Source organism: Urocitellus parryii, chromosome 6 (assembly GCF_045843805.1).
Source record: "Urocitellus parryii isolate mUroPar1 chromosome 6, mUroPar1.hap1, whole genome shotgun sequence".
NCBI classification, from domain to species: Eukaryota; Metazoa; Chordata; class Mammalia; order Rodentia; family Sciuridae; genus Urocitellus; species Urocitellus parryii.
Genome location: NC_135536.1, coordinates 177,280,441 through 177,292,634, shown reverse-complemented (window position 1 = coordinate 177,292,634; position 12,194 = coordinate 177,280,441). Strand labels below are relative to the sequence as shown.

The 12,194-nt window shown below is 50.4% G+C and overlaps 1 protein-coding gene across 1 annotated transcript; it reads left to right on the top strand.

Moving 5' to 3' along the window:
- Positions 1–6,629: 6,629 nt before the first annotated feature.
- Fam83c (family with sequence similarity 83 member C) lies at positions 6,630–11,849 on the top strand. The gene is made up of 4 exons (XM_026383136.2): positions 6,630–7,136; positions 9,422–9,589; positions 9,780–9,904; positions 10,415–11,849. Exons 1-4 carry the CDS (start codon positions 6,630–6,632, stop codon positions 11,847–11,849), a joined length of 2,235 nt encoding a protein of 744 aa, XP_026238921.2.
- The last annotated feature ends 345 nt before the right edge of the window (positions 11,850–12,194 follow it).

Sequence of the window (12,194 nt, the reverse complement as noted above, 5' to 3'; positions counted from 1 at the left end):
ATAAAATAAAGGTCCAGCAACATGTAAAAAAGAAAGAAAAAGGAAACTGAATACAGTAAAGTCACGACTTCTTTGGCCATCTGCATGATCCTTTCCCTAGGTATGCATTGTCCAGTCACCTGCTAACTGCCACCATGGACCTCTGCACCACTCTGATGTGGAATACCCTTAACTGTCCATGCCCCACCTAATAACGAACAAGGACTTTCGGTCACTTTCCCCAACTTGCCCTCTTTCTATGGGAAGCAGTTTAGAGATGCCATAGCCCATCTTTCCATAGAAATGGAATGTAGAAATTGACAGTGGGGAAAGGTAACAGTGGTCCACTTTATGCTTTGAATGTAGCCCTTGCTGCTCTGCCACTGCAACTTATTTTTAAAACAGACACGTTCTTTCTCTTCCTCTCCCTCCCCTTCCCTAATCTTTCCTCATCCTTGGTTTTGGGGAAAACAGGATTGCCTCTCTTCCCCATCCTAGGCAGAGTTATCTGTCCCTGAGCACACACCAACCACAGGAACAAAGTAATCCAGACTTGGGGATGGCACCAGATGATCTAAGAAATGACTATCTTCCAAATTAACAAGTCAATTACAACTCCTGACAGAGAACATGAGGAATGTAGCCTTGAATCATCTCTTTAAAAAACCCTGTTCATGGATGAGGTGGCACACACCTGTAACCCCAGCAACTAAGGAGGCGGAGGCAGGAGGATTGCAAGTTCAAAGCCAGCCTAGAAAACTTAGAGAGGCTCTAAGCAACTTAGTTAGATCCTGTCTCAAAATTAAAAAAAAAAAAAAAAAAAAAGGATGCTCAGTGGTTAGGTGCTCTGGATTCAATCCCCAGTACCAAAAACAAACCAAAAAAATCCATGTTCCCCCCTGATGGGGAGACTCCTCTAGGGCAGGAGTCCCCTTGTTTCTCCTTTGCTAGCAAAGCAATACAATTTCTTTTTCCTTTTTCTAAAAAAAAAAAAAAAAAAAAAAAAAAAGGTTTTATCAGTATTACTGATACAGTTGATTGGAGAACAATTTCACTAGCCAAATGAAATTGCTAACATACTCCCACAACTAAGCATCCTGTGCACCCATGAAAGGGCAGACCCGTCCCTTGTAGGGGCAGGATCTCCTCTATAGGTTTACCCAGAAGGTAGATGGAGAATGAGATACCTTGAACTACAGCAGAACTAACCAGAGGCAGAGAAAGAGAAAGGAGAATCAAGAAAGACCTGAGTCTGGCTCCTTCCCTAAGCCACCAGACAAGTCATTCCTCTTCCTTTGGGAAGGAAGGAGCAAGTAAGGATGCAGAAGAGGAAGTGGTACTTCCTCTTCCAGAAAGTGGAGTGGGAATTCCTCCTCTTATGGAAACACTGGTGGCACAAGTCTCCTACAAGTGGCTGCCCAAATGTTTGGCATTCCAGAGGGGGTCTGAATGCCAGATATGTGCATGTGCGTGCAGAGGGAGAGAGGACCTTGCCACCTTGCCTCCTGTGACATGGGTGAAATGAGAGATGGGATCCCAGAGGCAGTAGTGGGAGTGACCAGCTACACTCTGCTGGCACAGTCCAGTGGTGACCTTCAGGGCTAGCCTGTGGAAGTCCAGGGACTATCCAGGAAGAGATCCTTGGGTTCTTCTGGTCATTGCTTCATCTGCATTCAGGCCTCCATTGAGTCCCTTCCCTTTCACAGCCTGAAAAGCTCTAGAATTCAGCATGCGCTGAGCTACTGCAACTACTTTTGTTGGAGCTTGGCGCAGATCAGCACTTCTATCTGGTGAAGGAGGTGCTCTTGATCCCATTTTATAGATTAAGCCCCTGTGACTTAGAAGTTCAGCTCTCCCATTAAGCAACACAGCCACTGCTCCAAGCACAGGCTGTGACTCTTTCCAGTGACACAACCACAGCCCCTAGGTAGGCTCAGTCCTACATCCCAGCCCTTGGGGTAATAAGATGAGATAACTCAGAATAGATGCTTTCCTGAAGACCTATGTGGCACTCAGCAAATAGTGAATCACCCATCCAGGTTGCATCTGGGAGGCTGGTAATTTGGGCCACTGTCCCCCTCAGGGTCATTTCCTAAGTTATCCTTAAATACTACTCTGGACTCTTCTCAACCTCTGTGCCATCATCTTTAGCAAGCTCTTGGGGCTCTTCAGAGTGACTCCAGTGGCTGTCCTCAAAGCACTTTTCCATGTGCCTCAGCCTCCATCTTCCTTCCAGGGGCAACCTGGCTCTCTTCCCCCAGCCTGGAAGGAACTCCCTGCTTACCATTGTAAGCTGTTGAAACCTTCTGTCTCCGACTCCTAACCATCTGTTGCTTTGTCTCTCTTTTAGGTAGCTTTTCCTTGTTTAAAGCCATCTGGGCACTCTGTGCCTCACCAGAGCTCTCTCTCTTGGCCCAGAGGTGCCACAATGCAGGCTTGTGGCAATGCTGGCATTAGAGCAACACTGGAGAGCTGTAGCCAGACTCTGCTCCCACCACCCCACATGACAGTCACCTACCCAGGTGCCACTCAGCTTAGAAGAGACAAGGTTAAAAGGCCCCCAAGAATGCCTAGCAATGCCAGGCAGGCTCCCGACACACCTCCTGGACAGGAAAATAGTTTTGTTCCTTTTAATAACAGTCATTAAGGGACCTGTCCCCCACACGCTGCAGCCAGGGGCTGGGCTTGGGTCTGTCTGTATGCCTCCTAGCACCCTAAAGCCCAGCTCCACAGCTGAGATACACTTGTTTACTTCCCATTACCCTTTATCTACACAGCCCACAGGGAGGGGCAGCTGATCCTGCAGCCCTGGGGGACTGGATTTGAGGTAGATGCTGTTATTACTAGGAGGATGGCAAGGATTCCTGGGACCCTCTTCCCTCAACTCAGTCTTCCCACCCCTGTTCCTCTCAACTGGTCTCCCTGTACACACACACACCCAGTACTGCAGGCCAGAGTTGGAGTCAAGGGTTCCCACTGCCCAGATACCCAGCACACAACAGATCTGTGCACAGACGTGTTCACAGTTACACACAATGGCATGTAACCAGATAGTTAAAGACAGAAATACAGGCATACAATGTCCCAGACAGTATGCTATGTGTACATACACACAGGTACAGTCATGCATAGGTATTTGTATATATATTTTGTTGAACCATATGGAATTGCCAATATTAATGACTTTTTACTTACAAATATGGAATGTAGTACCAACTTTGTCCTGAAGGGAATACACAGAAATACAGAGCCAAATTTGTAAACCCATTTTATCTCTTTTTTCTTTTTTTTTTTTTTTTCCGGTACTGGGAATTGAACCCAGAGGGGCTTAACCACTGAGCCACATCTCCAGCACTTTATATTTTATTTAGAGACAGGGTCTCACCGAGTTGCTTAGGGCCTCTCTAAGTTGCTGAGGCTGGCTTTGAACTTGCAATCCTCCTGCCTTCAGCCTCCTGAGCCACTGGGATTAAGGCATGAGCCACCGCACCCACCTGTACACCCTTTTCCAAGTAGTATTATTCACAATAGGAAGCAACTCAAGTGTCCACCTGTGGGTGAATGGATATGCAAAATGGGCACATTCATACAATGGGGTGTTATTCAGCCCTAGAAGGACAGTTTGACATGCTACAACATGGATGAAACTTGAGGACATCATGCTAAGTGAAATAAGCCAATCGCCAAAAGACAAATTCTGCATAATTCCACCAAAATGAGGCTCCTAGAGCAGTCAAATTCATAGACACAAAATAGAATGGTGGTTGCCAGGGGTTGGGGTGGGAGGGAGAAATGAAGAGCTATTGTTTTGTGGGTATAGAGTTTTAGTTTTGAAAAAAAAAAAAATTCTGGGGCTGGGGATGTGGCTCAAGCGGTAGCGCGCTCACCTGGCATGCTTGCGGCCCGGGTTCGATCCTCAGCACCAAATACAAAAAACAAAGATGTTGTGTCCGCCGATAACTAAAAAATAAATATTAAAGTTCTCTCTCTCTCTCTCTCTCTCTCTCTCTCTCTCTCTCTCCCTCTCTCTCTCTTAAAAAAAAATTCTGGAGATGGATGGTTGTGGTGGCTGTACAACAGTGTGAGTGTACTTAATGCCACTGAAGTACACTTCAAAATGGTTAAAATGGAAAACTTTAGCCAGCGTGGTAATGCACACCTCAGCTCTGGAGGCTGAGGCAGGAAGATCACAAATTCAAAGCTAACCTCAGCAATTTAGTAAGACTCTGTCTTAAAATTTTTTTAAAAAGTGGGGGTGGGGATGTGGGTCAATCCTCAGTACCAAAAAAAAAAAGTAGATTTTTTGTTTATTTTTACCACTATTAAAAGTAATAAGGGCCGGGGTTGTAGCTCAGTGGTAGAATGCTTGCCTAGCATGTGTGAGGCACTGGGTTTGATTTTAGCACCGCATATAAATGAATAAATAAAAAAAATAAAGGTTCATCAACAACTTAAATTTTTTTTAAAGTAATAAGAAAAAAAAAGTAATAAGATTCAGAGCCCAAATCATATGCATACTAGGGACAATTAACACAGCAACACACTACATGCCTGCCTCCCTCCCAGGAGTCCTTCTATTATCCAGATAAGGTGCTGGTTCTCCCCTTCCAACAAATCTGGAGATAAGGCCCTAATGAGGGCCCTGCCACTTCAGCAGCCCCCACAGCTCATCATCCTCCCACAGTCTGACTTTGTTTACCCAACTACCTGCCACTCATGCATCCTCCCCACCCCTGGGGAAAAGCCTCCTTAGGGGGTCTGGTGCTCCAATTTCTGCCCCTGAACTTGGGATAGGAAGAAAGCATTTCACTTCTGGCCTATGGCTTGCCTATGTCTCCCCTGAACCTCTCGCCTCTAGGCCCCATGTCCCAACTCCCCATGCAAGTTTCTGTTCTCATAAAGCAGAAAAAGCAAGTGCAGTCAGTACTGCATAGGGTGGAGCCCCGGCTTTAGGTCTCCTGCTCTCCCGCCATCCTCATCAGACTTTACCCCTCTGTGGAAAGTGACCCCTTGTGCCTGGCCCACTCCTCGCCATCTGCAGCTACCAGAGGCTGACCCCTCTCTGGAGGGAAGCCTCTAACCATCCTTCTGAGGACAAGTGTACATACCCTGGGACTCTGGCCCTTGCTGGGGAAGAGGTGCCTACCCGATTTTCTTCCCACCCTTCCTGTGTGTCCACACCCTGTGAAACAACCTTTTACACTCTAACCATTTAATACTCAACTCCAAGCCAGGTATCATGGCCCATTCCTGTAATCGCAGCCATTTGGGAGGCTGAAGCAGGAGTATAACAAGTTCAAGACCAACCTCAGAAACTTAGTGAGATCCTGTCTCAAAAGAAATAATAAAGGGCTGGGGTTGTGGCTCAGTGGTAGAGCACTTGCCTAGCATGTGTGAGACCCTGGGTTCGATCCTCAGCACCACATATAAATAAATAAAGGTATTATGTCCAACTACAACTAAAAAAATAAATATTTAAAAGAAAAGAAATAATAAAAGGAGTAGGGATGCAGCTCAATTGTAGAGCACTTGCTTAGCATGTGTCAGGCCCTGGGTTCAATTTCAACAAACCAACAAATGAAAACTTAATTCATCCCAGAGGAGAAGTGGAGGGCTGGATCCTGACTCCCACCAGACCAAGAGCATCCCTGGAATTGAGGGTGCTGGAAACATGGCCATCTGGAACAGCATGTCTCGGGTTGACAGACCCTGCTGCACCAGAGCACTTGTTAAGGCAACCTGTAGACCTTCTCAGGATTTCAGGCCTTCTAACTCAGAATTTCAGGGTAGGTGGAACCTGAAAGACTCCATTTAAACATTTCCTACCATTTTTGGCACATGTGAGGCTTCTATTCCGTATTCTTGGATGGATGGGCTCAGAGCCAGAGTGAGGGTGAGGCAGGGAGCTATGGGCACCACGATATGGGAGCAAAGAGGCCTAAGTGGGGGACAGATGAGTGTTGATGTCTTTGGCTGTTCTCTGTGACACTCTGTTCAGCCCTTATCTGGGGTGTGTGTACATGTGGGCCATGGCATGCACTATCCATGGTGGTGTATTTGGGATTATGGCCAGGGTTTAAATTAGTATTGGGGCCTGGCAACATGAGTGAGTTGGATCAAAATGTGTGGTCTATGGGTCAGCCTGTCATCTATGTAGTTGGTCAGTTGTGAGTGTTATTTATTGTGTATTCATGTCTTTATCTGGGTGTCTTTGAGTCATACATCCATCATAGAATGTGTGTGTGTGTGTGTGTGTGTGTGTGTCCCTGAGCAAACCCAGCCTCTCTGGACTGTGACCCAACCTCTCTGTGTCCTTAGGTTAGAGCTAGAGACTTGCTAGGAGCTGGTGGGATGGCATTGCTGGGGAGGGGAGGGAGGCAGCAGCATGCACTAAGGGCCTGGCACTGCCGCTTCCTTAGGCGAGTCCCAACAGTAGGCAGACAGGTGGGGCTGACCTGACAGGTTCCAGAGGCCAGGGGCAACAGGGCGGAGCGTGGCTCTGACTTAGTATGGAAACGGGCTGGGGGGCCCCCACCACACACAGGGCAGGCAGGCAGGAGGTGGTTCTGCCAGTATCTTCTTCCTGCTGCAGCCAACCTAGGTGCAGACCATGGAGCCTGGTGCTGGGTGAGGCAGCCAGCTGGGCAGGCATGTTGGGAGGCCTAGGGCCTGGAGGGACCCAGGACATGGCGGGATACCTGCGGGGCCGGGTGGAGGAGCTGAAGCGGCCGTGGTGGCGGGAGAGCTCACCCTTGGTGCTGCAGCACAGTGAAGCAGCCCGGCTGGCAGCTGACGCTCTCCTGGAGCAGGGTGAGGCGGCCTACCTACGGGTCATCTCTGAGGAGCGGGAACTGCCTTTCCTGAGCACCCTGGACATAGACTACATGACAAGCCATGTGCGTGGGAGCCCTGAGGTCAGCGAGGCTCAGGGTCCTGAGGCCTTAGGACCTGACCGCCTCAGCATGCTTTCTGAAGTCACTTCTGGCACCTACTTCCCCATGGCTTCTGACGTAGACCCCCCAGACCTGGACCTGGGTTGGCCTGAGGTTCCACAGGCCACAGGCTTCAGCCCCACCCAGGCCGTGGTCCACTTCCAGAGGGACAAGGCCAAGAACATCAAGGATTTGCTTCGTTTCCTCTTCAGCCAGGCCCGCACGGTAAGGAACACATCTCTTCATTCATTTCACAAATGTGGAAACTGAGGCCCAAGGAGGGAAGGGACCAGTACAAGCCCATACAGCAACTAAGGAGAGGACTGGGACTAGATCTCCTGACTTCTATTAGATCCCAATGTACCAGAAGGTGGGCATGTGTTTTATTTCCTTTGATAGCCCTTTGGCACTCAGGAACTTTATGGATAAGCATAGAACAGGGCATGGGCCTCTGGGACTCTCACCCACCCTGAAAATACATGAGGTTGTACATATTGCAGAGAGGGGCCCTTATGGCATTTTTCTTGGAAGAGAGTCCAGGGCCTTCACCAGATTCTCAGAAAGTTTAATGATCCCCAAACTAAAAGCCCAACCTCAAAGAACATCTGAGACACTCCCTTGACTAACAGAGAAAGAGACTAAGGCCAGGGAAAAGCTGGGACTTGCCCAGGGACTTGTCAGGTTAAGGGAAAGAGAAGGGGTCTCTGACTCAGGCCCTTGTCCCCGGCTACCTCTCACCCTCCTGTGCTCTTTCCAGCTGGACCTGAAGCAAGGGAGGGGGCACTGTGTGAGGGCCTCGGCATGCACTAGAGGGCTGAGCATTTAGCTCCGCACCAAGGAGGAACAAGAAATGGAGGCCTTTGGGCTCAGAGGAAAGACAATGGGAGAGCAGGTAGAGGCGGTCATGCCTGGTGAGTCTCCAGCCACACAGCAGCACAGCTTTACTCCGCAGACCTGGCCTCTACTCAGGAGACAGGAGAATGGACACAATGACCCCTGGAAGGATTTGAGGTGGGGATAGACTCCCGCTGCAGAGATCAGAAGCCAGGATGCCAGGATCCACCGGTACCTCCACAACCCAACTGGCAAGCCTGTCTGTGCCCCAGGCAGGGGAGGGCCAGGCCTGATTGGCATCAGGAATGGGGTTATTAGTGAGGTTGTTGTCATCACTATCCCCCTTTGATCTTTCCTGCCTGTCCTTGTTCCCTACTTCTGGCCAGGTCTGTGATGTAGACTAGGGCAACCCCAGTGCTTTTCCTATTCACTCCCATTTATACCCTTCCACCCTGGGCTAGAAGCCAGGTTCCTGCACTGGGCTGTCACTGTCTCCCAGAGTGACCATGGGAAGTACTTCCTTTTCCCAAGGACTAACGTCCTCATTTGTTAAGAAGGCAGCAGGAAAAGGCACATTTATTGAGCTTCTGTTGTGTGTCCATCATTTTCATATTTAATTCCCCATAACTCAGAATGCAGCTATCATTATCTCCCTTTAGCAGACGAGGCAGCTGAGGCTTTTGGAGGTGAAGTGATTCACCCAAGGCCCTATCTATCTCTAGGAAGTGGCAGAGTCCAGGTTTTTTTTTTTTTTAAATATTTATGTTTTAGTTTTCGGTGGACACAACATCTTTGTTTGTATGTGGTGCTGAGGATCGAACCCAGACTGCACGCATGCCAGGCGAGCGCGCTACCGCTTGAGCCACATCCCCAGCCCCAAGTCCAGGTTTTTTTCCAGTTCTTCTGGCTCCAGACTCATAATACTGGGATCTTGACTTCCTGCCTCTCAGCCAGCCTTGTACCTACTGTCTCTCAGCCCTGCCCAGGAAAGGAAAATCTCACAGTAAATACATGCAAAGGGAAGAAGGCACGGGAGACTTGGGAGTACCAGAGAGGTTTCAGGGCTTCTTGAGGTAGCCCTTTATATGGGAGAGGGGCACAAGCCCCAGCCCTCAACTAGGCAGAAACTCCATTCCACTTGGCATGAGTGGACATAAGGGAAACTGTGAATATAAGGTGTTACATAAGACATATGTAGCTTCACAGAGAAACTGAGGCAGGTTTAGCAAAGGGCTTTGAGGAGCCCAGCAACTGGCTTATAGCTCTTAAGAGGGGAGCCTTAGCCTTCCAGCCCCTGAGCCAGAGACAGGGCTGGAGTTAGTAGGAAGAATATGAGGAACTAGGCTGGGACTCAGGATTTGGGATCTGTTTCTGATTCCTCAACACAGAGTGGGACTTTGGATTAATATAGTTGATCCACAAGCACCTTTAAGTATCTGATGACAGATAAACACAAAGACCTTCATATAACCAAGGTTCAAGACAGTCAAATCTCCCTGTTGCCAAGTTAAAAACTCCATGTTAGGGATTGCTGAAAGCCCTTCCTATTCAGATATTCTCACAGGCTCTGATGGCCTCTGAGTTTCCATACCATTATTCCTTCTTGGAACAGGGCTGGACTGGATAGGATGCAGGCAGTGCTCTGGGCAAGGCTGAGCTTCCCTTTCTTCTCCTAGGTGATAGCTGTGGTGATGGACATATTCACTGACATGGAGCTTCTGTGTGACCTCATGGAGGTTTCCAGCCGGCGTGGTGTCCCTGTTTACCTGCTCCTGGCCCAGGAGCACCTGAGGCACTTCCTGGAGATGTGCTATAAAATGGACCTCAATGGGGGGCATCTGCTGGTCAGTGTAAGCCAAGAATTGCAGTCAGGGAGGTGGTGGGGAGTCAGGAGGGTAGAAGATCCAGTGGGTGATCAAAGATCACGAGGGGAATCAATGGAAGTCGGGAACTGGGTTACCATAGCTGTTACCTTGGGACATAGATATGGCTTGAGTCCCACTCTCTTAAGGTCACCCTCTACCCTTGGTCCAGAAAATGCGTGTGCGGAGCACGTGTGGGGACACATACTGCAGCAAGGCAGGCCGCCGCTTCACAGGACAGGCCCTGGAGAAATTTGTCATCATCGACTGTGAGCAGGTGGTGGTGGGCAGCTACAGGTGAGCAAGTCAAGTGGGGAGGGGCCTGAAGCTTCGCCGTGGGCTGGAGAGGGCACCTCAGATGACCACTTTGAACTTCCCTCCATCCATGCATACACCCATCCATCCCTTCAGACTCATACTGAGCACCTGCTGTGTGCTAGGCACCCTGCAGGACTCAGGCCTGTGTGGGAGAGGCAGCCATGGATGAGTCTCCCCTAAGGGAAGGATTACTTTAATGCCCTTGTAATAGAAAACAACTACTGCACAAGGGAGAGATTTCAAGGAAACCTTCACCTGATCCATTTTATATATGGGGAAGTTGAGGCCCTGGGGTGGACAGCCATGTGCCCAAGTCTTCCAGCCAGGGCTGAGATGAGCACAAATCTGGAGTCACAGCTCTGCGCCTTCACTATGAGCCCTCATGAGGATGGAGTCTTGGTCCCTTGCAAGGCATGCTCCCCTGATTATGACTCCTGCCAAGTCCTGGGCCCTGTACTTTGACAACTGACTTTGACCCTCTGTCCCCAGCTTTACCTGGCTCTGCAGCCAGGCCCATACCAGCATGGTGCTGCAGCTGAGGGGCCGCATTGTGGAAGACTTTGATCGGGAGTTCCGCTGTCTGTACGCTGAGTCACGGCCTGTGGAGGGCTTCTGTGGTGGTGAGGATCCACTGTCTCCCCGGGCGCCACGTCCTCCCCCAGTGACCTTGGCCTTTGGGCCTGGTATCCCAAGCCCCACCTGCTCCTCACCCACCAGCACCAGTCTCAGCAGTATCAAACACTCACCTCTCATGGGCCGTTCTTCCTACCTCGCTCTACCGGGAGGCGGTGGCTGCAGTGACACAGGCATGGGGTCTTCCTCCCCAAGTCTTGCCCACCACGAAGCCAATGGCCAACCTTCTCTGCATCGCCAGCTGTCAGACCCTAACCATGGCTGCCTTCCAGGGTCCTACAGGGTCAACCTGGGCAAGCTGGGGGCGGCCCCATGGTCCCAGTCTTCCCCTGCCCTCAACCACAGTAGCAATGGTCCCTTGACCCCAACAGTGGGGTCACCTCTGCTCCCCTGCCCCCGCCCCCTCCCACACTTCCCCCGAGGGGTCCGAGCTCTGTCCCGGCTCCCAGAGAATGGGTTCCCAGGATGCCTAGAACCCAACCCTCCACGAGGTCGCTGGGTACCTGGGATAGCCCTGGAGACAGTGGAGGAGAAGAAGCCATCATTGAGTCAGAGCCATGGCCAGCTGGACCTCCTTGTCCCCTTCGCTAAAGCCCGAGAAGCAGGAGGCCCTGACTCTGGGGTTACACCAAACTCAGCCTCCCTTCGGCCAGGAGAACAGGCCCCAGAGGATAGGAAGTTATCCCTCAGTCAGAGCTATAGCCAGTTGGATCTCCTGCCCCAGACCCAGAGTCCTGAGGGGGCTCCTGATTCGAGCTCCCTCAGACCTAGTGCCCCAGGGGACAGGAAGCTATCCCTAAACCATAGCTGTGGTCAACTGGACCTCCTGGTACAGTACCCCAAGGCCCAGGACTCCAGAGTGCCCCCTGAAACCAACTCCTTGGCCAGGCCTGGCAAACAAGGTTCAGATGAGCGACGGCAGACCCTGGGCCACAGTCAGCTGGACCTTATCACCAAGTTTGGCCCATTCCGAAGTGAGGGGCCTGGGCCCAATGTCCTCCCAGGACCAAGCCCTTCTTGCGTGGCTGGAGTGGGCTCTAGGGATGAGAAGCGGCTGACTCTGGGCCACAGCAATCTGGACCTTATCACCAAATATCATCAACTGCAGGGTGCCAGGCAGGGACCTGAGCCTGGCCTCCCTGGGGGCCCAGTAGGTGGCCATCATAATAGTAGTAGTAATGACCTGTTTGGGGAAGAGAAACGGTTAACACTGGGCCACAGCAAATTGGATCTCATCACTAAGTATAACAAGTCCAAGTTCAAGCTGCTTCGCAGTCGCTTTGAATCCTAGTCCTGTTCCCGGCAGGGACAGATCCTTCTTCTATCCACTGAGCCTTGACTTGCTCAGATCCCAAACCCTGGGGTGGAAGAGCAAAGCCAGAGCTTATGGGGAGGGTAGGCCTGGGTCAGAAACTCCCGGGGTTCAAGATTCTTGTGTGTACTTGTATGTGAAAGTGCATGCTCGTGCACGCTTGTGCATGCACACACAAAACACACACACACACACACACACACACACACATATATACACAGGGTTGCCTACTATATGCTAGAGTCCTGGGCATGTTGTATCAGTGATTCTTCTTATCCTTCCACCTCACAACATCCTACAAGATGGACCTCTTGTTGTTAAATA